This window comes from Carcharhinus amblyrhynchos, chromosome 6 (genome assembly GCF_965287045.1).
Source record: "Carcharhinus amblyrhynchos chromosome 6, sCarAmb.v2.hapA, whole genome shotgun sequence".
NCBI classification, from domain to species: domain Eukaryota; kingdom Metazoa; phylum Chordata; class Chondrichthyes; order Carcharhiniformes; family Carcharhinidae; genus Carcharhinus; species Carcharhinus amblyrhynchos.
In genome coordinates this window covers 41,086,540-41,111,725 of record NC_137329.1, presented here as the reverse complement: position 1 = coordinate 41,111,725, position 25,186 = coordinate 41,086,540, and the positions used below count along the sequence as shown (strand labels likewise).

General features: G+C 42.9%; 1 protein-coding gene across 2 annotated transcripts; it reads left to right on the top strand.

Moving 5' to 3' along the window:
* The first annotated feature begins 4,247 nt into the window (after positions 1–4,247).
* Positions 4,248–14,573, top strand: LOC145343850 (cytosolic 5'-nucleotidase 1A). 2 transcript variants are annotated; one of them, XM_080190286.1, is made up of 5 exons: positions 4,248–4,412; positions 4,872–5,001; positions 8,264–8,386; positions 9,010–9,188; positions 10,635–14,573. In XM_080190286.1, exons 1-5 carry the CDS (start codon positions 4,299–4,301, stop codon positions 10,938–10,940), a joined length of 852 nt encoding a protein of 283 aa, XP_080046412.1. In that variant the 5' UTR covers positions 4,248–4,298; the 3' UTR covers positions 10,941–14,573. The 2 variants fall into 2 exon arrangements, with proteins under 2 accessions (XP_080046412.1, XP_080046413.1); XM_080190287.1 differs by lacking the exon at positions 8,264–8,386.
* The last annotated feature ends 10,613 nt before the right edge of the window (positions 14,574–25,186 follow it).

The window sequence follows — 25,186 nt, the reverse complement described above, 5'->3', positions numbered from 1 at the left end:
TCCTTGATTTACAGAGTTTATGTTAATACATGGATCAACAATGATTTAAAGAATCCAGCTGAGATGGTGTTAATTTTTTTCAATTTCAGAACAGAATGTGCTTGGATCAACTTGTAATGCTTCACTGCTCAAATGTTGACAAGCTTACTTGATCAGGAGAGGTGATTGCTGACAGAACTTCAGTCACAGAAGTTCTCTTTAGCCTTACGTTCTATTTTACTTCATCCTCCATCTTTATGGAAAGTATTGTCTGAATCAACACAAGCTATGACTGACCCAGCCCCAATCTCAACTCAACTGCTTTGAACACAAAAAACTTGTATCACTCAGGGACGTGCATGTCAGAAAATTCAGTCCCTTTTTTAGCAGTCACTTCAAATATGATCAAAACATGTGTAACGTTTGACAATCTGAGCCTAGGATTGGATTGCACCAGGAGACATGGAGGTCTTTTTCTTCAGCCTAGCCTCCCACTCGCTCAATCCACAGAATCAAATTGCGTCAAAAGGCGACTGCCAAGGTGACAGGGTACAATAACTGCTGCTGAATCTTTTGCATTAATAACCAGTGCCACTTACAAGCGCTCAGCACACTGACCAGGAATGGCCATGGCCATGGCCATTCGCTGAACATTCACTGTAAAGTTATTATATGTACGTTTAACAACTCATGCCCCAAGAGTGTATGCAAACTTAATAAAAAACATTAAACTCCATCCAACCCCAAAAAGAGTGCCTCTTAAATTTAACAATCTACAAGAATCTGAAAATGTGATATTCACCACCTTTCTCTCCCTTCTCTATGTCTTACTGATGTCTAGTTCTATTATTGAAGGCATCCCCTCATTGCTCCACTTAAAGTGCATTAACAGTTGTTTACCTCTGGGGATATTGCACACCTGACCCTGATCCAGCCTACTATTCATACAAGGGCACTTAGCAGTGAGATTCAGATTTGGGAACACTTACTGATCTTTTAAGTCCCTCCAATGTTACTGCCAGCATGTAAAGGAACAACAGTAGAGCTTTGGGGAAAGAGCAGGGATGGGACTAATTGGCTGTATCTTTTAAGCAGTTTCCATTGTTCTATACACCAGTGATCCCTTGTTGGATACAACAATCACAATGCCATAAGCCCAGTGAATTCAGATTCTGAAGTTCTGCACTTGTAAAAGATCAGTAGTCTGGAACATGACTGTCTGTGGTTTTACTCAATTGTGACTGAATACAACCAGAAATGTCAGATATAAAGCTGTGGATTGCACAGTTCTGTCAAATGTCACATTTTTAGCTCATTGATTGTGCTGCAACCACTGTTTGGGGTGGTGTGAATGTCGGCTTGACAAGTAAAACCACATCCTATCTCTGTTTATTGTAATGGACTTGCAATATATGGCATTGTTTTCTCAAAAAAGCTTCACCGTATCTGGCTTTCTAACTTTAGTCTTGTAAATCCTGACCAGGATGGTGAGATTAATAAACACAAGTGATTTAATCTCGCACACAAGGTTTCAATTTCAAATAAAATATTAGACTTCATATGCTGCAGACTTAGCTCCTTGATGATATAACGGAAAATGCATTTCACTCTCGAGCCTATCCACGGGCTAATATGACACATCTGATCGGATTCTCTAACTCGGAAACTGCAATTTCCTCTTATAGATCATCGTTATTCATCATTGTGGTTTATCATTTCGGAAAAGTTGTTTCTTTTCCATTCCCTACACATGCATACAAAAGTACATTGGCCATCTCTATCTAAATCAGCAACGGTTCACATTTATATAGTACCTTTAACACCATGAAATGACCCAGCACATTTCACAGGAACATTATGAAACTTAAGTATGATACCTAGTCACATAAGAGTATGTTTTATCAAATGGTGAAAAGCTTGATCAAAAAGGCAGGTTTTAAAGAGTGTCATAAAGGAGGAAAGTGGATTAGAGAGCCTGTGTAAGTGAAGGAAATTCCAGAGCTTGGGATTTAGCCAGTGATCGAGCAATTCATATTCAGGGTGCACAGGGAAGAGAACTAGAGGAGCACAGATATCTCAGAGGATGGGACAGGAGGGAATTACAAAGATACGGAGCAGATACCATGGAGGCATTTGAAAACAAGAATAAGAATCTTAAAATAAATAAGCTTCTCAAATAGGAGCCAATGTAGTTCAGTGAACATGGCATTTATAGAGGAATGCTCCTAAGGGTTGGCGGGGTAAGCAACAATTGGGAGAGTTGGAAACAGGAGTCACCGCCCCAAAATGTCTCCAGTCAGGCCATTTGGCACTAACTTAGAGCCTAGACAGCTAAAAGCATGGCAACCGATAGTGAAGCAATTGTGGTTGCGATAGAGGAGCACTGGCATTTCAACGAGCCAGAGAAAATGACAAGGGATAGCAAGGGGTGAGGCCATAGAAGGATTTGAGCACATGGATGTGAATTTTAAATTTGAGACACTGCTTAGACAAGAGCCAGTGTGTATCGGCAAGCACAGGGATGATGGGTGAATGGGATTTAACATGAATTAAGATACAGACAGCAGAGCTTTGGAAAATGCAAGTTTATAGAGAGTAGAATGTGAGGCGCTGACCTGGAGTGCACTGGAAGAGTCAAGTCTAGAGATAACCAAGGCATGAATGAGGGTTCCAACAGCAGATGAGCTGAGGCTGGATGGAGGCGGTGACATTACAAAAGTGGAAATAGGTAGTCTTCGTGATCATCTTGGGAATAAATATGGCACCCAGACTGTGTAAAATCTGTTTCAACCTCGAGTTGTCAGGAAGAGGGGAAGGAGTCAGAGGGTAGGGGACAAGGTTTGGTACTGAAGGCAATGACTTTGGTGTTTCCAATGTTGAGTTGAAAATTTCTACTTATCCAGTACAGGTGTTGGACAAGCGAACAGTTTAGAAATGTGGCAGTGGGGTAGAGCTGGATTTCATAAGCATGCATTTAGCATCTAATATGGTATTTTTGGATGAAGTCACCGATGAAAAATATTTGCGACCAAATATGGATCTTTGGGGGATACCAGTGTTTAATGGTGTTGGGGGTGAAAAGAATAATCATTGCAGAGATATTCTGGCTATGATTAGGTAGAGAAAAATGGAACCAGACGTAGTTGAACAGTGGTGGAGGATGGTGTGATCAACCATGTCAAAGGCTGCAGTCAGATCAAGAAGGAGGGATGGTTTACTTTAGGATGGCATTTTGACTTCATTGAAAGATATTTTGCTCCCATTGTTGGATCAAGTTATATTCAGAATATATCGCTGTGACCACTTTCAGCCCATCCTTTTGTCGTGAATCACATGCTACAACCTATTCCCCTAAGCCTATTTATTTGTGGCTCTCACAGCTGTGAGCTGGTATTAGAACTGAGATTCTATGATATTCCCTTACCTCTCTGTCCATTGGGGTAAAGCAAGGAACTGCCATTAAGAATAAGGCTGCCTTAGAATCCATTAGGTAAGTAACACTTTTCATAGCATTATTGTTTTTGTCTAATCTTTCTTTCTCTCCTTTCTGGAGAAGTGCCTTGCCTCCATTATAATTGCCTAGAGAGGCACATCTTAATCAAAGACCATGGGGGCGATTCTTCCTTAAAAAAAGTGCCAAATTGGCGTGAAAACGAGTAAATCTCACATTTTTTTCAGTGGGAGTTTCAAAACAAATCTCCCTCATTCTGGGAACTGCAGAGCGCACTAGCGTAAATCGCATTGAAAATAAGTGGGCAGGGCCTATTCCCGCTTGAGAGGCCGGCAGCGTAGTGCTGAGTCAGCCAGTGCGCATGCGCTGATCTGTCAGTGCCAGGATCGGTGCATGTGCAGTGACCCCTGTCAGCTGGCCTCCCGATTACTAGTCAGGCCCACGACCCCTGCATCGCAGCCGTGCGACCCCCCTGCCACGGCCCAGTAACTGACCTCCGACCATGTCCGGACTCAGTCATGACAATTTCTTCAGTAAAATTGTCTTGAATTTACTCAAACAGTTTTTATTGTCTCTTTTCTTTCAAAATATCAAATTTGGGAATGGTTGGAAGCTATCTAATTCTCTTCCATCATAAAGTATGTTCGCCGTTCACAATTTCATCCTTCGTGAAATTTTGCAGAAATGGTCTCCCATGAAGAGTAGAACCTTACTACGTTAAGTTATGTGTACTGAGGCAAAGTGAGGTGTACATTTTAGTGTTATGCTGTGTTATAATAGTCATTTTCTCACCTTCTCAATTCTTCTGCTGCAGAAAGACCCAAAAGAGGCCGTAACAATTGCCATCTCAGCCCGATCCCTCTTTGACATGCGAGAAGAACATGAGTTGTTCTTGACCGAAGGACCAGAAGAGTTTGAAAACTTTCAAATCACCAATGAAGACGTACCTCTGAAGGAAGGCATCGCTTACCCATTCATCAAGGTAAATTCCTATGCATATCCTGGGCCAACCTCCAATAATGCTATGAACTTTCTGCCTAACACAGCAACACAATAGCATATTGGCAACATTTTACTGTTTTAGGTGTGAAATTTGTTTAAACACCTTGCTTCTTTACAATCCTTGAATACATCATTGCCATTAAGTTTCAGTTTCTATGATAGTCCCCTCACATGATTCCTTTCCCACATGTCCCAATTCAGCTAAGACATCTCTTGCAGATAATTCAGAGTACTTCATTTTGTGAAACAATTTGTGTGGTCGTGATATGATAAGCCATTTATAGGTACCCATAATAGTTTTATTTTCATGCATAAGAACTAAGTACTTGAAGAATGGCAACAGCAATTTATAGATGAATGATCCCTTCTCACCCTCTCCTCCTCCCCCTCCCCCTTAGGCTTCAGATTGCAGCCCAATTTTCTTTATTGTCTCTTTCAGGCCATTCAGATGGTAAATAATAGGTTACAGGAAACAAATCCTGAAGAAAAGCAACTCTTTGAAATTATCCTTCTCTCAACTCACAGCGCTGAAGGTGGGGTGCGGATCATTAATAGTGTAAAGCATTACGGTGAGTTGGTGCGCACAACTGACGTGTTCGCAACAATTGCATTCATTCTTACATACTTTAACGTAGCTTACCCTTTACATCTCTCCTGTTGCAGGTTGTAAAGAAAGGAAGTCATATATATGAGAAATATTCTTCCATTGATCATTAATTCACTTTGCAATTGCTTTGAAGTATTTTAACTTTCCCGATCTGTTCTTTATCTATTTTGTTTTCAAAGGCCTGGAGCAGATTACCCTGGGATAGTTTTGTTCAACTCATTCTCCCACCCGCGGCTCCCCCACCCCATCCCAATTCCACTTTTAATATCTACTCTCATCAGAGGCAATAATCGAGCATGATTACCCTCCAACACCATTCTGCATATGCAAGCGTAGACTGTGAGGGTTGAAAAACACATTCAGTCCTGGAGCATATCATATCCAAGCTTATTATTCAAAAATGTGTAGTTTTCAGCTGGGATCGCTGTATCATGATCAAGAACAGAAAGGCTGCTGATCCTTTTCCCTTTCCTAGCCCAGGGATGCTGAAGACAATTACAGTTGCCCAAATATAGCCTTGCCTGATATCAACTAAATCATTGGGTGGTGTTATAATTATCACCGTCTTGCAAAAAATTTCTCACTTTTTGTATCCGGAGTAATTATCAACATTGAGAATTATCTTGTCAGGACAGTGATAGTATAAAATGATTCTTATTTTGTTTCAATCACTGATGTTATTTATGGTCATCGGGTTTCCTTAACTAATCCTGACAAGCGTTCTGTTCTACGAATGCAGCATGAATGCAAATAGTTCAAATAAAGTAAAACAAAAAGCATCCACTGCAACATATAGCTGCTTTAGCTGCAAGACCTCCCATGTTTTGATTTGATTTGATTTATTATTGTCACATTTATCAGTATACAGTGAAAAGTATTGTTTCTTGTGCACTAAACAGACAAAGCATACCATACATAGGGAAAGAAAGGAGAGAGTGCAGAATGTAGTGTTACAATCATAGCTGGATTGTAGAGAAAGATCAACTTAATCCAAGGTAGGTCCATTCAAAAGTCTGATGGCAGCAGGGAAGAAGCTGTTCTTGTGGTGGTTGTGTGTGACCTCAGACTTTTGTATCTTTTTCCCAATGGAAGAAGGTGGAAGAGAGTATGTCCGGGTTGCGTGAGGTCCTTGATTATGCTGGCTCTTTTCTGAGGCAGTGGAAGTGTAGGTAGAGTCAGTGGATGGGAGGCTGGTTTGTGTAATGGACTGGGCTTAATTCATGACTCTTTGTAGTTTCTCGCAGTCTTGGACAGAGCAGGAGCCAGATCAAGCTGTGATACAGCCAGAAATAATGCTTTCTATGGTGCATCTGTAAAAGTTGGTGAGAGTCATGGTGGACATGCCAAATTTCCTTAGCCTCCTGAGAAAGTAGAAGCATTGGTGGGCTCTCTTTATTATCGCATGGCTTGGAGGGACCAGGATAGGATATTGGTGAAACTTTAAGCTCTTGATCATTTCCACTTTGTCCCCATTGATGTAGACAGGAGCATGTCTTCCACTATGCTTTCTGAAGTTGATGACTATATCCTTCATTTTGTTGACATTGAGGGAGACATTATTGTCATTGCACTGGTTCACCAGATTCTCTATCTCTTTCCTGTACTCAATGTGTGTCAATGCACTAACAATAAACCCAGTGTTATGTTTATGAGTTAGTCATTAACATTTGCAGCTAATACAGTATTCTTTGAATACTCTGCATATTTGTGCTAAGATTTGGTAAATGGAATCTTTGACAATATGATGGCTACATCATTGTCTGAACCAACTAGAAACAACCTGATGCATGAAATCTGGGAGCCAGCATGAATTTTCTTTTCAGCAACTGTAAGTAACCTAGTGAAGTTTTGAACCATAAAAATTAGGGTTTAATAACTAATCTTAAATAACTTTGAAATGTAGGTATCTGTGCAGGCTGAGTTTCAGTGTTTCTTAGCTGTGTCATCAAGTTGAATGTTGTGGCTAAGAGCAATCTCTATCATTTTTTGGAGAGTAAGGAAAGACAGTAAAGAAACATCTTACATTTACACAGTGCAAGCTGTGACCTCTGGATGTCCCAAGGCGTTTTACAGCCAGTAAAGTAGTTTTGAAGTGTTGTGATGTGGGAAACATCACAGCCAGTTTGCACACAGCAAGATTCCACAGCAGCAATGAAATAAATGAGCTGGTTTGTTAATATATATTGAAGAATAAATGTTGACCAAGGCACTAGGAAAGGTTTCCAGCTCTTTGACTATCTTATTTCACCCTGATAGGGAAGACAGGGCTTTGGTTTAATGTTTCACTTGGAAGACAGCAGCTCTGACAATGCAAAACTCCTTCAGTGCACTGTGAAGTGCCAGCTGAAGTCTCAATAGTGGGACTTAAACCCATAACTTCCTCATGTAGGTGATAGTGCTAACGACTGACACCCATTTAGGAACAGGGAACAAAAACCCAGCTTGCAGGTGCAGCAGGTGGTCAGGAAGGCGAATGGGATGCTGGCCTTCATAGCGAGGGGGATTGAATATAAAAGTAGGGAGGTCTTGCTGTGGCTGTATAGGGCATTGGTGAGGCCGCAGCTGGAGTACTGTGTGCAGTTTTGGGCACCGCACCTGCGCAAAGATATTTTGGCCTTGGAGGGAGTGCAGAGGAGGTTTACTAGGCTGATACCGGAGTTGAGGGGGTTGAGCTATGAGGAGAGGCTGAATAAACTGGGCTTGTACTCGTTAGAGTTTAGAAGAATGAGGGGAGATCTCATTGAGACTTATAAGATGATGAATGGGATGGATAGGATAGAGGTGGAGAGACTCTTCCTGCTCAAAAAAGACAGTAGGACTAGGGGGCACAGCCTCAAGATAAAAGGGGGGCGGTTTAGAACGGAGTTGAGGAGGAGAAACTTCACTCACTCAAAGGGTGGTGAATCTCTGGAATACTCTGCCCGTTGAAGTGGTGGAGGCTGCCTCGCTAAATATTTTTAAGACGCGGGTTGATGGGTTTTTGATAAGAGAGGGGATTAAGGGTTATGGGGAGAAAGCGGGAAAGTGGAACTGAGCCACGACAGATCAGCCATGATCTTATTGAATGGCGGGGCAGGCTCGAAGGACTGGATGGCCTACTCCTGCTCCTATTTCTTATGTTCTTATGTAACAGGTAGAAAATTTAGCAGTTGGCAACAGGGTCCAGCCTGTCCATCAGCTGTTAGTCCAGATTGCTGATAAGAGTCTGCTTCTTTTATTCCTAGGTTTGGAGATTAGCAAATTTTATTTTCTAAATGGAACTGATCCTTCAATGTATCTACACTCTCACGACGTGAAGCTGTATCTTTCAGCGTGTGAGTCTTCAGTTTGTAATGCATTGCAAAAAGGTGAGGGTCTTGATTTGTGAAGTTTGTGCGTTATATCGAGAAAAAAAAGCTCCTTGTGGACTTTGAATTCCACTTAAGAATTTGTGGGGCTATTGGGCATTAGGGTGGGATTTCTTGAATTGCATCGAAGGATGTGAGGTAGCATTGAGGAAATTGCATTGCGATTGAAAGACACCCAAGGAGGGGATGAGACTCTTGTACAAATAATTGAGAGATACTCATAGATAATTGTGCAAAGCACAAGGTGAACCCAGAATAGTGGCTGCGGCAGGAATGAAGTGTCCCTTGTGGAAATGTCTGAGTACCCTCATTCCTCACATTTCTGGAGTACGTGTTATTCATCTGAGCAGCTCTCCCTGAGGAATGAAGAGTGCCTGGCTAATTTTTATTTTCTCACCCGAGCTCTGGAGCTCCACTGTGATCTTGGAGCTGAGGTTCACTAGCCTCATGAATATAGTCATAAAGGAAAAAGGGAAGACTTGCATTTCTAGTAGACATTTCAAAGTTCTTATGTTCCATGAAGTACTTTGAAGCATAGTCATTGTTGGAACATAGGAAACAAATACACATACGTGCCATTCATATATGAATTAAAATGCAAGTTTTCTTTCCCCCCGCCCAAGACATTCCTGCAGCTCTAATGCTATATCACGAGTATCGGACAGCAGACGAACATCTAAAGGTGGCATTTGATGGGGACTCAGTGTTGTTCTCAGATGAGACTGATGTTGTATTCAGAGAGCAGGGTTTGGACGAAGTCATCAAGTATGAGAAGGACAGGGAGCATGTTCCTATAGGAGAGGTGAGATTTATATTTTAATCAGAAATTGTTGCATGATATTCAGAATTTTGTTTCAGTTCTTGGCCATGTTCTCTGTACTACACAATTATACCTCACACTTCATCCTGAAACATCTTAGTTACATCCCAACACCTGATGGCGACAGATTAACCTAGCAGCTGTAGTTCTTCAGGCAGAATAATGGAGAACTGCAGTCGGGATATTTGCCTCTTAGATCAGTAGTCATAGCTGGCTACTTACTTGGAGTTCTTTGTGTATTGTGCTGCTGTCTAATTTCAGACATGCAGTCTGGGTAGTTTTTGAGCAGAGGGTGAACACACCTCCACAGTGAGTTGAGAGGGGGAATAATAGGGCAGATCATGCTATTAAAATTACAAATAGATGTTTTTCACTTGATTTCTGCACTTTGGGAATAGCCCTCTGTCCAAAAAGGATTTTCTTTCACTTGTGAGGAAGAGAGAAAGCAGTGATGCAAACCAGCTTTGATCGACATCCCACAATCAATGAGGCAGTGAATGAGCAGTGAATCTGCCATAGGTCACATGAATGTAAACTGTTTCATGCATAAGGACAGTTGTACTCAGTGAGAGTCTTTATTGAACTCATTAGAAATGGCACCCAACAAGTAGCCTGTCTCATTGTAGCGTCACATGATTGTGGAAAGTACACTCAATATGATTGCATTTCCAAAACCTAAACATAAACTGGATCGAAATGGCTCCCAGGGCGGCATGGTGGCACAGTGATTAGCAATGCTGCCTCATAGCACCAGGGATCCAGGTTCGCTTGCCAGCTCGGGTCATTGTCTGTGCAGTCTGCACATTTTCCCAGTGTCTGCGTGGGTTCCCTCTGGGTGTTCCAGTTTCCTCCCACACTTCGAAAGATGTGCTGGTTAGGGTGCATTGGCCATGCTCAATTCTCTGTCAGCGAACCCGAACAGGCGCTAGAGTGTGGCGACTGGGGGATTTTCACAGTAATTTCATTGCAATGTTAATGGAAGCCTATTTGTTGACACAAATTATTCACCCCACAAATATTTTCTTATTTCTGTTCATTTTAGTTAATCTGTAAACACCTGTTCATTACTGATTCACTAAAATGGAGACAAAAAATATTATCTCTAGAACAAAAAAAGTCAAAAGTTTCGATGACATTCGCTGTTGAACATCCAAATTATTGCCCAAGCTATCAGAGTGAGCCTGTGAGCTGTATCCAAGGGTGAGTAAACAGCAAAATAGAAAGGGAAAAAGTTGTGATTTAAGATGGGATTGTCACTCACCATATGCAGTTAGTGCCATTCATTAAATTTTACATAAACCTCAACACCTATATCTTTCATATATTTGTTAACTTTTCAAAAGCTCATTGTTATCCTGTGAATAATTTAATTTATCCTGTTAATAATTTAATTTATCCTGTTAATAATTTAACTGTATCTGTTGATAGGGCCCTTTGAAGAAGTTTGCCATGATTCTTGGAGAGATGAAGAAGAAGTTTAGCCCAGAGAATGACCCGATCTGCACATACCTGGTGACAGCGAGAAGTGGCAAAGACTTGGGTAAACGAGCTATTAAAACGCTGCGTGACTGGGGACTCCAGATAGATGAAGCTTTCTTTATGGCAGGGGCTCCAAAAGGTCCTCTTTTAGCCCAGATCCAACCTCACATTTTCTTTGATGATAACCTGCATAATATCAGAGGGGCACGTGCACATGGAATTCCATCTGCCTTGGTGCCAAGTTGCTGCAATTAGATTGAAGTGGCTCTTTACCCCTCATGGGCAGTGATATTGCCTAGCATTGTAGGATTAATTTTCTGATTGCTCACTCGAGAAGCAGAACTTCACAGGAGCAGACTTGTTCACAGGCTGAGAATGTCTCTCCATTGAAACCATGGTCTGCAAATGCACAATTTATCAACATGTACTTTGAAATAGGTGAGACTCCTCAGAAGTGTGAAATTGCAAAATTTGTCCTTGTGCATTAAAGTCTTCCATCCAAATATAGACCATAGGAATTAATTTCACTTGCTGAAGAACGCTTGTAAAATGATTATGGGTTTTTCTTTACTCCTAGCACCATTCCCAGCACTTGCAATCACAAAATTCACTGCGGAGCTGTTTTTAAAATTACAGTGATAGTTCCTCATACATAGAATAATTCCCCCTCCAGAGAGCCTTGTATATTCTCCAATATGCCAATAAACATTAAAGCTGGAGAATCTGGTGAACTATACCACATGTGGAAATCTATTAAACTTAGGTTTTCCTGATCTATACAGCCATGTGGGTATAAATGTGGGTGCTCTGGTTTCCTCTCACAGTCCAAAGATGTGTGGGTTAGGTTGATTAGCCATGCTAAAAATTGCACCTTAGCGTCCTGAGATGCGTAGAGGGATTAGCAGGTAAATATGTCGGGAGATGGGGTGGGATTGTGATCGGTGCAGACTCGATGGGCCAAATGGCCTCTTTCTGCACTGTAGGGTTTTTATGATTTCTATCAATTTGCAGCTACGCTAATATAAACATTGAAAGGTGGATAGATTCCAGGAAAGAATTCAGGCTGTTTTACATTATCCTATAATGAGTGACTCACTGCTGGGATAGAGGGTATATAAAGGGGTCCTGCAACAGGAAACATTTTCAAGTGTTAACTGTATGAAAAAACAAAGAACTGTTCATGGTCCTTCCACAACGAAGTATTAGGTTTAAGGAATACATGGAACAGTCACTGTTGCTTCTTTCGGTGCACTTGTTGGCTTCTATGGTAAAGTGTTAGTACAGTTCAATATGTTGTAATTTTGAAGCTCGGAGGAGTTCTTTTCAGTGAGGGATTTAAGCATGGAATATTTTGTTTCAGTTGTTTTCTTTTTACATTTGTAATGCTAACAAACTAGATATGTGATTTAGTGAGGGAAATTAGAGGCATTTGAAAATAATATAGGTTTTTTTTATCTTTAAGGTTTGTGGTGCAATGTGCATTACATTGGTAGTGGAAATTGTAGCTGAACTATTACATCTCAGAAATGAGTTGAGACAGGAGACCAAGCATGGCTAGTGTGCACAGCCTGCAGGTTACTTGCATTCCAGCAGTATGAGAGCAGGCTACAGGGACACGTAGCTTACTCCTGCTCCCACTTTTTATGTTCTACATTGGCTTTATAAAGATCTGTATTTGAATATGAAATGAGCCTTATTCTTTAGCTTACATGTGTTTCTCTTTACTGCTGATGTCCTTTCTTATATACTTACTAATTATTGACCCCCACTTAGTGGCACATGAGTTTGTACACTGCATGGGTGGGCTGTATAGACCAGGAAAACCTAAGTTTGATCTCTGGGGAGGAGTAGGGATGCTGCAGTTTTCATTAACATGTCTGGATTACTGAGGAGGGCATTGGCTTGGGTTTCTTCCAATCACCCTGTGACTCTTCCAATGACTGCATATGGATGTCAAGGGAATTGGTTATATTGCCCTTCCCTTAGACAAATTACTCTCTAGACAATAGACTCTCTAGATTTCTAGATTTGCACATGGAGAATTATTTGCTTGAGGCATCAGAGGGCTATAGATACCCAACATTCCAGAAAGAAAGCAATACATTCAGACCAGAAAAGGGAGCACTGATTACCGATTGACTTTCACAAAAGGCAGTGTTTCATTATTGTCGAAACTGTGCTATTAGTGTGAAACTGTATTATCGGAGCACAACCAAAATGCAATTGAGCATTACAAAATTCCAAAGTCACATTCTTCCAGCTTGAGAGCAACTTTAAAACTACAGCTTGCTTAAATGTGTCACCGATGGCCTTTTTAACCACGAGCGAAATGGTATAAAAATACAGTCTGTAGCATAGCTTGAATTATATGAACTAAAGAGCAGTTTATGAACCATACAGTATGTGAGACAGTGTTACAAGGCAATATCCTATAGTAGATATGATCATAGATTGCAAGATCTAAGCCAAAGAGCCAACTAATTTACATAATCTATATTTAAATTCAAATCAGCAAAAGAACACTGTGCACTTAGTTCTACAGTTACAAGGGCTGAAAATTTAATAAGGCTGTGCTTATATTGTAAATATCAATCTTCCTACATCTCGCAGGGAATTAACATTAAAAATGGGGAATGGAGACCTTATTGGATAATAATATGCCCTGTTTCTATGGTAAAAGATGGTGTAGGAAAATCGCACCCTGTGTATCTAACAGAAGAATAGCACACTCTTTTATACATATGAATAGGTAATATTGCACACTAGCCTGGAGATTCCACAAGTTCATGGGATAGAATTAGGATGCTTTGCTGGAAAATGGGCATGCACCTTGTGCTCTGGCCCCTTTACAACTGCGATCCTAAACTCCACTTCTGCATTCCATACTGGTATTGTCTTGGGTATACACTTTTCTGAGCTGCCCCAGAGATCCTGTCAGTTAATTTAAATGCCTTTACCTGCAAGAAACTGCCGGCTATATGAGCCTCACTAAGAACAAATTTTACAACAGTTGATTCTAGAAGGATGGGTATGGTTTGAATCTAGGGCCCAAGGTGAAGAAGCTATGCAGAAATATATTGAATCCATGCATTTGTTGGTCAGAGTAATCTGTTGACCCTTTCATAGAGAAGTGAAAGACTGCACCATTATTCCATTACTCCAGACGATTAAGTGTTAATGAAGTTATGAATAGCCAAACAAACAAATCTGCCTGCAGGATTTGGGATAGGGTAGTGGGGTAAAAGCACCAGATTAGGTTCTGCCCAGTCTAGCAATGCACCACCAGAATTTGTACTGCCATGTATTTATAATGGTGAAACAGTAGCACATTTTGTATGCACATTATAGGAACACAGTGCAGCCTATATTGCGTTTCAGAGGGGAAAAAAGGGGTGAGGCGGGAATTATTTTCTAAGTATCTGAATGGGCTTTCATCCTTTTAATATTGTGACCTAAGTTATTTGGTAAGAACTTTTCCTTGCCAAAGTTCCTGGGAATTAGGATTCAGTTGTTGCCAATTAGAATGCTGCCAAACTCATTCTCAAAATTTAATTTAAATTAAGTTGTATTCAATCAAATTATGCAATACTATTCAATACTTGGATATCGTTATTAACTAATTATGTGAGTAGTATATGATTCCTAATTCAGAAAATATTGTCCTTGCACTTGTACCAGGACAAGAAGTATTTCATCAAGTTGTTTCTCCTAGATTTGGGAACAATGCAGTTGCATTCCAATTTACAATACATTAGCTTTTTTGATGGTATATTATTGAAGAGTGAGGAATTGGTTCGTGGCCTGGATTGCTATCTATTCTGTATTATGCAAAGAATGAGTTGATTTATGCTGTCAACATTCACAATAAAACCAATAGGTTTTACAAAATGGTGTAGTTCTTGTGTTCTTTCAAGCCTGTTATTGTCTTCATTTCACTCAGACATACATACATACATACAGAGGAGTGCAAAGGCTTTAAATATATAAATTTATCACAATAAACAGGTGTCAGAATTTTGTTCAGCACGTTAGTAGAGCACTGTTTGAAGAGGTGAAGGCATAAGTGAAATAATAAAGCCACAATTAACTCACCAAATTAATGGAACTTACTGCCCAGAGCAACTTGAAATTCCCTTTACTGTAAGTTTTCTTCATTCATGAGATGCAGGCATCACTGGCTACCTGACAGCGCATCCTATTGAACTGAGTCACTTGTGAGGCCATTTCAGAATCAACCTCCAGGTCCGCAAAAATAAGTTAATGTGGAGGTTCAGTGTCATCAAGTTTATTGCACTGCCAGCCTCAAATATTGGATTACTGAGACCAATGGTTCCAACTTAAGCAGCCCCATGTGTCTAATTTCTGCCACCACAGTACTCTGTAACTGCTGGGGAGGACCTCAATGAAGCAATGATTTGTGAAAAGCATGCCATTTCAGAATCAACTACTGCTGTGGATCTAGCGTCAGATTAGTGATGTTAGTGAACCAAATTCTTTTTTACAACAGTGGTACCACAGTCATTATCACTATCTGCCATGGTGGGATTTGAACCAAGGTCCCTAAAGCATCACTTAGGCCCTCTAGATTATTAGTCCAGTGACAATACCACTGCACCACCACAGCATTCTGTAGCTAGTGGGGAGGACCTCGTGGAAATACAGAGAGGCAAAGACATGTGAAAAGCAAGTCACTTGGGCGTGCACAAAAATGATTATTTTTGAAAATGTTATGTCACAAGTTAATTTTAGATTGGAAAGTGTACTTTATGCTGGCCTTCATTTTTGCACATTCACAATCATGTATTGAGAGATGAAATGGTTATCTTGAGGAAAATGCTTACCTGTATACTTAAAGAGGCACATACCTTGGCTGGTAAGAAACCAGAAGTTGTCAAGGAATTGAATGATGGTGTGTGGCTGGCTAAATTGGATTATCTTGTGGATATTCTCCCAAAAGTGCTGAATTGGCAGGAAAACTGTTCTAAATTTTTCTCAGTTCAGCTTCTCACCCGAATCTCCGCACTCTGTGCAATGCAGAGGGCCCAGTCGTGAACATCATTAAATGCTCGGGGTTGGTGGGTGGGGGGAGCCAAAGAGCCTGAAATTGGCAGGATGAGTGAGAACCCGCGCGTGTACACATTGTTGGGAGATCGCTGAAAAGACTTCTCAGCATCCAGATCACTGCCATCCAAACCCAACACGCATTGCTGGCCTCATTGCAGCCCCCACAACCCCCGCACACACATCACTGGTCCCCAGAACCCACCCACACACATTGCTGGCCACCACAACCCTGCCAGACACAGCGCTGGCCTCATTGCTGAGCCCCACAACCACCCCATACACATCGCTGGCCTCATCGCTGGTTCCCACCACCGCACCCCCCACCACTGCCCCCCACTCACAGAAACATCGCTGGCTTCATAGCTGGCCCCCACAACCACCCCACACATATTGCTGGCTTCATCACTGTCCTCCCCTCCTCCCCCCACTGCCCACCTCCCCTCACACACAAACATGGCTGCTCACTCACTTCATGCCCCCACGAGTCTGGATAATGTGGGAATGCAATCCTTCCATCCCTTGAACATACTATCCTCACTGCTGCTCTACAGGGAACTTGCGTTGCGCTGACATGCACAACTTCAACTTGTGATCATTCCCTCTCTCGAACGGGAACCTAGAGTATTGTACCCCCCTGGACACAGCTGCTATTTGATTAGGAGCTCTGAGTATTGCAACCTGCCCCACCCCCGCTGCCCACCGGACACGGCAGCCTATTGAATGGCGGTCAATCATCGCCCTGAGGGATAAATGACACTCAACTGAGAGCAGCTTTCAAAATCTCTCACAAGTATTTGTCGCCAACGGGCCCTTAGCTGGTCATACTCACTGCACCTGCACTGATCTCATCAGCCAGAGTTGTATATAAGCTGCAGGAATGGACACACAGCCAGTCACGCCACAAAGATGGCAGCTCATAAACCAGCTCCCAGATTTTCAGAGGCAGACCAGGTGCACCTGCTAGATGCTGTGGATGAGAGGCGTGACTGTCTGTTCCTTGGCCAAGGCCCCAACCAAGGGGTGTATTTGCCGTGGTGTTGTGTGAGGAGGTGGCAGAAGTGGTGAATGCCAGGAGCCTGACACCACGCTCTGGCAGGCAGTGCCACAAAAAAAAGTACGACATTCTGCAAGCAGCAAGGCTGAGTGAGCATCCCTCTTGAAATCGTGTACGGATCTACAACCCTGCTTAGATACCTGAAGGCCATGCCACAAGTGACCCTTCCCCCAGGAACAGAATCTAACCCCTCCCCCTCACCCCTCAATGAACATCCTTCAGTGGTGACCGCTTTCCCCGAAACTGCCAGCACAACACCCTAGACACAGGCATGCATTGCACACCATGCACTGCAATATGTTAATGCATGCTATCCGCCTTATCTTCCCACAGGAAAAGAAAACCAACAATGCACAGGAGACTACACAGACTGGTAGTGGTGTGCCTGACCTGCAGCAGCTGACCAGCATGGAGGAGCGTGCCATGGAGCTGGCAGGGGGTGGGTGACGGGCCTTCCCGAGTGGTCACCGACAGCCAGGTCAGGGTACAGCATGCAAGTGAGCAGAAGTGCACCCTCAACCTTGGTCCTCCTCTAAGTAAGTGCGATGTCGCATGGAATGTTTTGCCTCCCTCCCCCTAATGTGTGTTCCTTTTTCCAGCTCTGGACACAGAGGAACCAGGCCCTTCGGGTGTTGCCACTGCCCCTATTGCTCTGGAGCAAATGGTCCGAGATCCCTGGATGACACTTCAGAGGGAGGCACTGAGAAATCCTCCGAGGGCAGCACCACTAAAGCGTCACCGCCATGTACCACACAACCCACCAACACAGAGACAATCACCCCGGTGTGTACCTTTAGTGTTGAGGCTTCTGGGTCACAATCTGGTGAGCACATCACAGACACTGATGCACATCTGGTGGAGGCGGGAACATCTGAGGGCTTAGGCATACGGAGGTCTGCTGGAGGGCAGGATTCAGCTGTCCCAAAGCCAGCTGCTGGGCTTCTGGATTGTTCCTCCCAAGGCTGGTGGAGATGCATCAGCAAACCTGGGGAGTTGTGGAAGGGCTGTCAGCAACCATGATGCGACTGCAAGGTTGTTTAGGGGAGTGCCACAGTGTGCTGTTGTAGGAGGTGGTGCTGACACAGCACGAGACCCAGGCCACACTGCAAGGGCAGCAACCGCAGTGGAAAGCCTGGTCCAGGAGTCTGTCCTCATGGGTGACAGGGTCTAGGCCATCCTGGAGATACAATGGGCCATGGGCGAGTGTGTTCAGGAGGCACAGCATTCGTTGACCATGAGTGTTGGGGGCAAGTGGGAGATACTACTGGCCATGGCTCGGAGTCTCACTGACATTCTGGAGACACAGTAGGCCATCGTTGTGAGCCTCAACAACTTAGCCCAGGCTCAGAGGGCTACTGATGAGGGGCTCCAGAACCTGGTTCCCTCACAGAATGCTGTAGTGGAGGGGCTCCAGAGTTTGGCCCAGTCTCAGAGGGATCACAAATCATGGGGCAGACGTATCTAGCCTCCAGGACTGGCAGAGCCAGGTGACGCCAGAGCTTCTGGAGCTGAGTCCAGCTACCTTTGTGTCCCATGGAGTTCTCCCGGGGCCTCTGGACACCCCAAGGGAGGATGAAGACCCATGGTTGGGCCTTCCACCAGGAGATCCCTGATGTCCAGAGACCTTCCGATTTCCCCCCACCTCACACCGGGCATCTCAGGGCCAGTGAGATGAACCGGGTGGCACCGAAACAGTGCCACCTGCAAGTCAGCTGGGGCCCTCCAGGCCACCCAGGGGACGTCCGCCAAGGGCATTTAAGGCAACAGGGCGTGCATCACAGCTGGACACCTCCATCTCCGATGTGCATCCTGGGGTAATACCGAGAAGCAGCAGCAGACAGTACAAAGTTAGAAAGTTGTAGTTCATTAAGAGGGCATGGGCAAAGGTCAGCATTAATCAGGGTTTGGTAATCATTTATGTTAAGAGCACAATAAATTGTTAATTGCATATCTCTCGGCCCGCCAGATACGTTACAGGTCACAATGGGAGAACCGGGGCCATTCAGTGAATTGAATAAGCTGAATGAAACTTTGCAAGGTCGGAGAGCTCATTTGTTGCTCCAGTACGAAAGAAAGGACTAATTCAACTGAAAAATGCAAGACTCAAAACTTCATGTCAGGGGCCAGAGAATATATTTGAGCACTTCTGTCATTTAAGGAAAGCACATTGACTTTGATGTGAGTGTCAATGTAACATTTTCATCAATGCAACCACAGCAATGTGGTTGAATCTTTCTAATTTAACACTTATTTCTCAGAACTCTCGACAAGAAACCTGTGACAAGCCTCCCTCTTGAGAGAGAATGGTAAAGCTAAACTTCCACCCTCAGCTCCATCAAATCTAGTGGAAAAGCTCATCCACATTTCCACAGACTGCTCCCTCAGAACCAAGTTCAGTGAAGTGCTGCCTGGGACATTATGATGTGAATATCCTGATCAACTCAGCACAGCTTCTTCTGCAGAAATGGAAGTCTCATTTAGAAACATTTAACTTCCACAAAGCTGAATTTTCAGCAATGACATCTATAAAGACCAAATATCGATCCAGACTGAACACTGAGCATGATATGTTTGTGAATTTAGAAAAGATATCTCCTCACCTTAGCAGAACTTTTGCTCAGCACTAGCAGTAAGTTTTGCATTAAGCGAAACAAAACTAATAATCTAAATATGTTTAATTGTATAACTAAATTTATACATTAAAAGTGTTCAATGAGAATCATAGAATTCTTATAGTGCAGAAGGAGGCTTTCAGCTTATCAAGCCTGCACCGACAACAATTCCATCCAGACCCACACCCCACAACCCCACGCATTAACCCTGCTAATCTTCCTGACACTAAGGGGCGTTTTAGTATGGCCAATCAACCTAACCCACACATCTTTGGAATGTGGGAGGAAACCCACACAGACACAGGAAAAACATGCAAACTCCACAGAGACAGTGACCCATGGCTAGAATTGAACCCAGATCCCTAGCGCTGTGAGGCAGCAGCACTAACTACTGTGCCACCATGCTGCCCATTGATCCCTTAATCCCTTTAGCCCCAAGAACTACATCTAGGGTAGCATAGTGGCACTATGGTTATCACTGTTGCCTCACAGAACCAGGGATCTGGGTTTGATTCCTGACCTGGGTCACTGTCTGTGTGGAGTCTCCACGTTCTCCCCGTGTCTGCATGGGTTTCTTTCTGGTGCTCTGGTTTTCTCCCACAATCTGAAGGACACGCTGGTTAGGTGCATTGGCCGTGCTAAATTCTTCCTCAGTGTACCTGAACAGGAGCCGGAATGTGGCGACTGGGGGATTTTCACAGTAACTTCATTGCAATGTTAATGTAAGCCTACTTGTGACACTAATAAATAAACTTTACTTTTAGTTGCTTCTTGAAATCAAACAATATTTTATCCATGGATTTTTTTATAGTTCTGAATGCGGAGGCCTCACGCAAAAACATTGTGAATCCTTGCACTAAGTCATTGGAGGAGGTTTTAGAAAGCTCTGAGACATGGCTTAACTGCTAACATGTAATTTTTTAGCAATTAGCTTGATAGCCAAAGCTAAAATTTGTACACCTGCGCTGTAATCATTGGTTTCCAGGGTAAATTAAGGCAGATTTACTTCAATGCAACATTTCTAACTAATAATGACTGCCCTCAGGGCTGCTTTGAAATGATCTGTGGGCCTTCCGATTAATCAAAGTCACCGATGATTTATCGTTAACTGATCATTATGCAAGAAGAGAGCAGTTTCATCTTGGGCAATAAAACAAAGTGTGCCAAGGATTGGAAAGACATGTGATTCATTTATCATTTCTTTCTGTGAAAAAAAGACAAGACCACATTTGAAATGCAAGGGTACTGAGCCTGGGTTAACTGTATTTCAAGGTCCAGTAGAATGGCAACATTGTGAAATGTGACATTTTTTCTTGAGCAGATTATTATAATTTGGTCTGAATCTTGTTTATGCCCTGCTTGCAGCCTCAATAAGAGCTGCTGGCACTGAATAAACCTAGCTAATGATGCCCATTTAGAGATTTAGCAGGATTGAGTTGTAAAATTAAAGTATTTGAGTTGACCTTTGTTCAGCACAGAACCCATCCTCCCCTTACCGACATGTCACAACCCCAAACCGTCACGTGTGGTGTTTTGCAATTGTTCACAGGAAATCTTGTGATGTTAACTCTTTAAATGCTTAATGACTTTTTGCTACTTCTCCAAAGTTTGGAATGAATGACATGAGAGGGTGAGTTGTGATCCTTTGCAGGCCATGTGATCAGGCTGGACCCTATGGAGAGGTCACAGGGGAAGCTGAGCCAATTGGGAGCAATCGCCCTGGAATGGTAATCCTCAGTTGGAGCCAGGGAGGAGAGAGTAGACTTGTGTACTCGTTCTGTCAGCCCCTTATCTTGTATGTATATTGTATCAGCTAATAAATTGTTTCTTATTGGAGACACAAGTCACCTTCCAATTTACTACAAAAACAAAGAGAGAGACAATAAATGGTCGGTGTGGACACTGCTTCCCTATTGTGATTTCTTCTGAGAGCTAAGTTTAGTGTGCCACGTGGGTTTGGTTTTCACTGAAAGTTAGCCACTTAATTACCCTTATAAATGTTCACTTGTTAACTTTTTGCCTAAAGTACTGGTCTCAAAAATTCGACTTTACAGCAATAACCACAATTTCCTCTGAAACATATTCTGCTGTTTAGGCCTTATAATCCGTAATGTGGGAGAGTTGAAGGCTCCGGGAATAAACCCTTCCAAAAAATCAGGAGTGGGGCTGAAAGCTGGACTGATGTCTAAAAATATCAGGTGTCATAAAAGTCTGAAAATGGGAATGTTACACAGTATTTTTGTGGGTGAGCATGGCGCTGAAATCTTCCCACACTATTAGTTTTTCTGACAAGTGGGATCTTTGCACCGATAGGGCACAGGGAGGGGGGATGCATGGACGGGGTGGGGGGGTGGACACTAAGTACGTCGGTGAAGGCAGCTGCAGAGTGTTCTAGTGCCATTGCACAAAGCACCATGATCTCCCAGTGAATCCGGAGACTTCCTGTTACTTGCTCCCAGCCCCACAGACATCAGACCTCCCCTCCATCATTGGCAGCATGTTCTCCCCCCACACCAACATGGGGTATCAGGATCCTCCTAGTGAGTCCCCTGGCAAACTCTCTATGCAGCCCTGTCCACCTACATGCCTGCCCTGGCGACTACCCCCCCTTCATGTTACCACCCCTCCCCCCACCCCCACCCCACCCCTCATCAACTTCCCTTTCATAGTCCCGCCTCTTTCATTGCCTCCCCTCCCCCATCAGAGCCCCCCCCCCACCAATCCAACCACACCCTTGCAGATCTCCACCCGCATAAGTCCACACCCATTATTGTGGGAAGCAATGACCTAGTGATATGATCGCTAGATTATTAATCCAGAAACTCAGCTAATGTTATGACGATCCAAGGTTGAATCCCACCAGGGCAAATGATGAAATTTGAACTCAATAAAAAATATCTGGAATTAAGAATCTACTGATGACCATGAAACCACTGTTGTTTGTTGAAAAAACCCATCTTGTTCACTAATGTCCTTTAGGGAAGGATATCTGTCATCCTTACCCTATCTGGTCTGCATGTGACTCCAGAGCCACAGCAATGTGGTTGACTCTGAACTGCCCTCAATAGCCTCGCAACATAGCAAGCCACTCAGTTCAAGGGCAACTATAGATAGGCAATAAATACTGGCCAGCCAGCAATGCCCATGTCCAATGAATGAATTAAAAAAATCTCAAATAGAGCATTCACAATCCTTTGGGGCAGACTAATCTAAAGATACACAACCCTCTGAGTGAACAAATGTTTAATAATCTCAGCTCTAAATGATGGAAGTCTTATCCTGAGGCTGTTGGTTCCTTGTGGCTGAGGTTCCTTAGCCAGGAGAAACACCTTATCAGTGTTTATCATGTCAAGAATCTTACATGTTTCAATGAATAACCTCTCATTCGATTAAATTCAATTTACTCAGCCTCTTAATATAGGACAAACCTCTCATCGCATGAACCAGTGTAGTGAACTTTCAGTGTGCTTTGATTTGATTTGATTTGATTTGAATTACTATTGTCACATGTACTAGTATACAATGAAAAGTATTGTTTCTTGCACGCAATACAGATAAAGCATACCATATATAGAGAAGGAAAGAAGAGAGTGCAGAATATAGTGTTACAGTCATAGCTTGGGTGTAAGAAAGATCAACTTAATCAAGGTAGGTCCATGCATTCTGATGGCAGCAGGGAAGAAGCTGTTCTTGAGTCAGTTGGTATATGTCTCAGAATTTTGTCTTCTTCCCAATGGAAGAAGATGGAAGAGAGAATGTCTGGGGTGCGTGGGATCCTTAATTATGCTGGCTGCTTTTCCGAGGCAATGGGAAGTATTGATAATGTCAAAGAATGGGAGGCTGGTTTGAGTGATGAACTGGGCTTCATTCATGACCCTTTGTAGTTTCTTGCAGTCTTGGACAGAGCAGGAGCCATACCAAGCTGTGATACAATCAGAAAGAATGCTTTCTATGGTGCGTCTGTAAAGGTTGGTGAGAGTCGTAGTGGACATGCCAAATTTCCTTAGCCTCCTGAGAAAGTAGAGGCAGTGGTGAGCTTTCTTAACAATAGCATCAGCATGGGGAGACCAGGACAGGTTATTCGTGATCTGAACACCTAGAAACCTGAAGCACTCGACTATTTCTACTTTGTCCTCATTGATGTAGACAGGGGCATGTCCTCCACTACGTTTCCTGAAGTCGATGACTATATCCTTCATTTTCTTGACATTGGGAGAGTGATTATTGTTGTCACACCAGTTCACCAGATTCTCTATCTCATTGCTGGACTCTGTCTCATCATTGTTTGAGATCTAACCCACTATGGTGATATCATCAGCAAACTTGAAAATAGAGTTGGAAGGAAATTTGATCACACAGTCATAGGTGTATAAGGAGTATAGTAAGGGGTTGAGGACACAGTCTTGTGGGGCACTGGTATTACGGATGATCATGGAGGAGACGCTTTTACATAATAAGAACATAAGAACATAAAAAATAGGAGCAGGAGTAGGCCATCTAGCCCTTCGAGCCTGCCCCGCCATTCAATAAGATCATGGCTGATCTGTCGTGGCTCAGTTCCACATTTTGCCTATCCTCGTGCTCTATGGGTTAGGAGGTTCAGGATCCAGTCACAGAGAGAGAAGCTCAGCCCCAGGCCATGGAGTTTGAGATGCATTTTGTGGGAACAATTGTGTTGAAGGCTGAGCTGTAGTCAATAACTAGGAGTCTGACATAGGTGTCTTTGTCATCTAGATATCCCAGCGTTGAGTGCAGAGCCAGGGAGATAGTGTCTGTTGTGGACCTGTTGCAGCCATAGATGAACTGTAGTGGATCCAGGTAGTCCAGGAGACTGGAATTGATGAGTGCCATGATTAACCTTTCAAATCACTTCATAGTGATGAATGTCAGAGCCACCAGACTATAGTCGTTAAGGCACGCTGCTTGGATTTTCTTTGGTACCAGGATGACGGTTGTCTCCTTGAAGCAGAAAGGGACCTCCAATTGTTATAAAGAGAGGTTGAAGATGTCTGCGAATACCCCCGCCAGGTGCAGGATCTGAGTGCTCATCCAGATACCCTAACCAGGCCCGTTGCTTTCAGTGGCTTGACCTTCAAGAAGGTTGCTGTGACATCTGCAATGGTGATCTCGGATACAGTTCATCTGAGGCTTCTGGGACAGAGGGCATGCTCTCGCTGACCTCTTGCTCAAAACAGCCATAGAATGCATTGTGCTGTCTCCAAGGCAAGTGTATCTTGCCTTAGGTATATAAATCAAAACTGTGCACAAGATTCTAGATGTGGTTTTACCAAAACTCTATACAATTGTGGCAAGACATTTTTATTATTGTGCTCCATTCCCTTTCAATAAAGACCAAATGCAATTTGCATTCTTAATTGCTTGTTTTACTCACATGCTAACTTTCAGTATTCTTTCAGTATTCAAAGTCACTCAAAACATCAACATTTAAAAGTGTCTTGCCTTTTTAAAAAATTCCATTTGTCTATTCTTATGTCCAAAATGAATGACCTCACACTTCTCCACATTACTCTCCAACTGCCACCTTGTTATCCATATGCTTAACCTGTCTATATCTTTTTGCTATGTCTTTGTGTTCTCCTCACAGCTTACTTTGCCACGTAGCTTTGTATTATTAGCAAACTTCATTTTTTTCTAATTATTAATATAGATTACAAACTGCTAAGGCCTCAGCACCAATCCGACAGCACTCCATTAGTCACAGTTGGCTAACTTCAAAATGCTTATTTATTCCTACTTTCTGCTTCCTGACA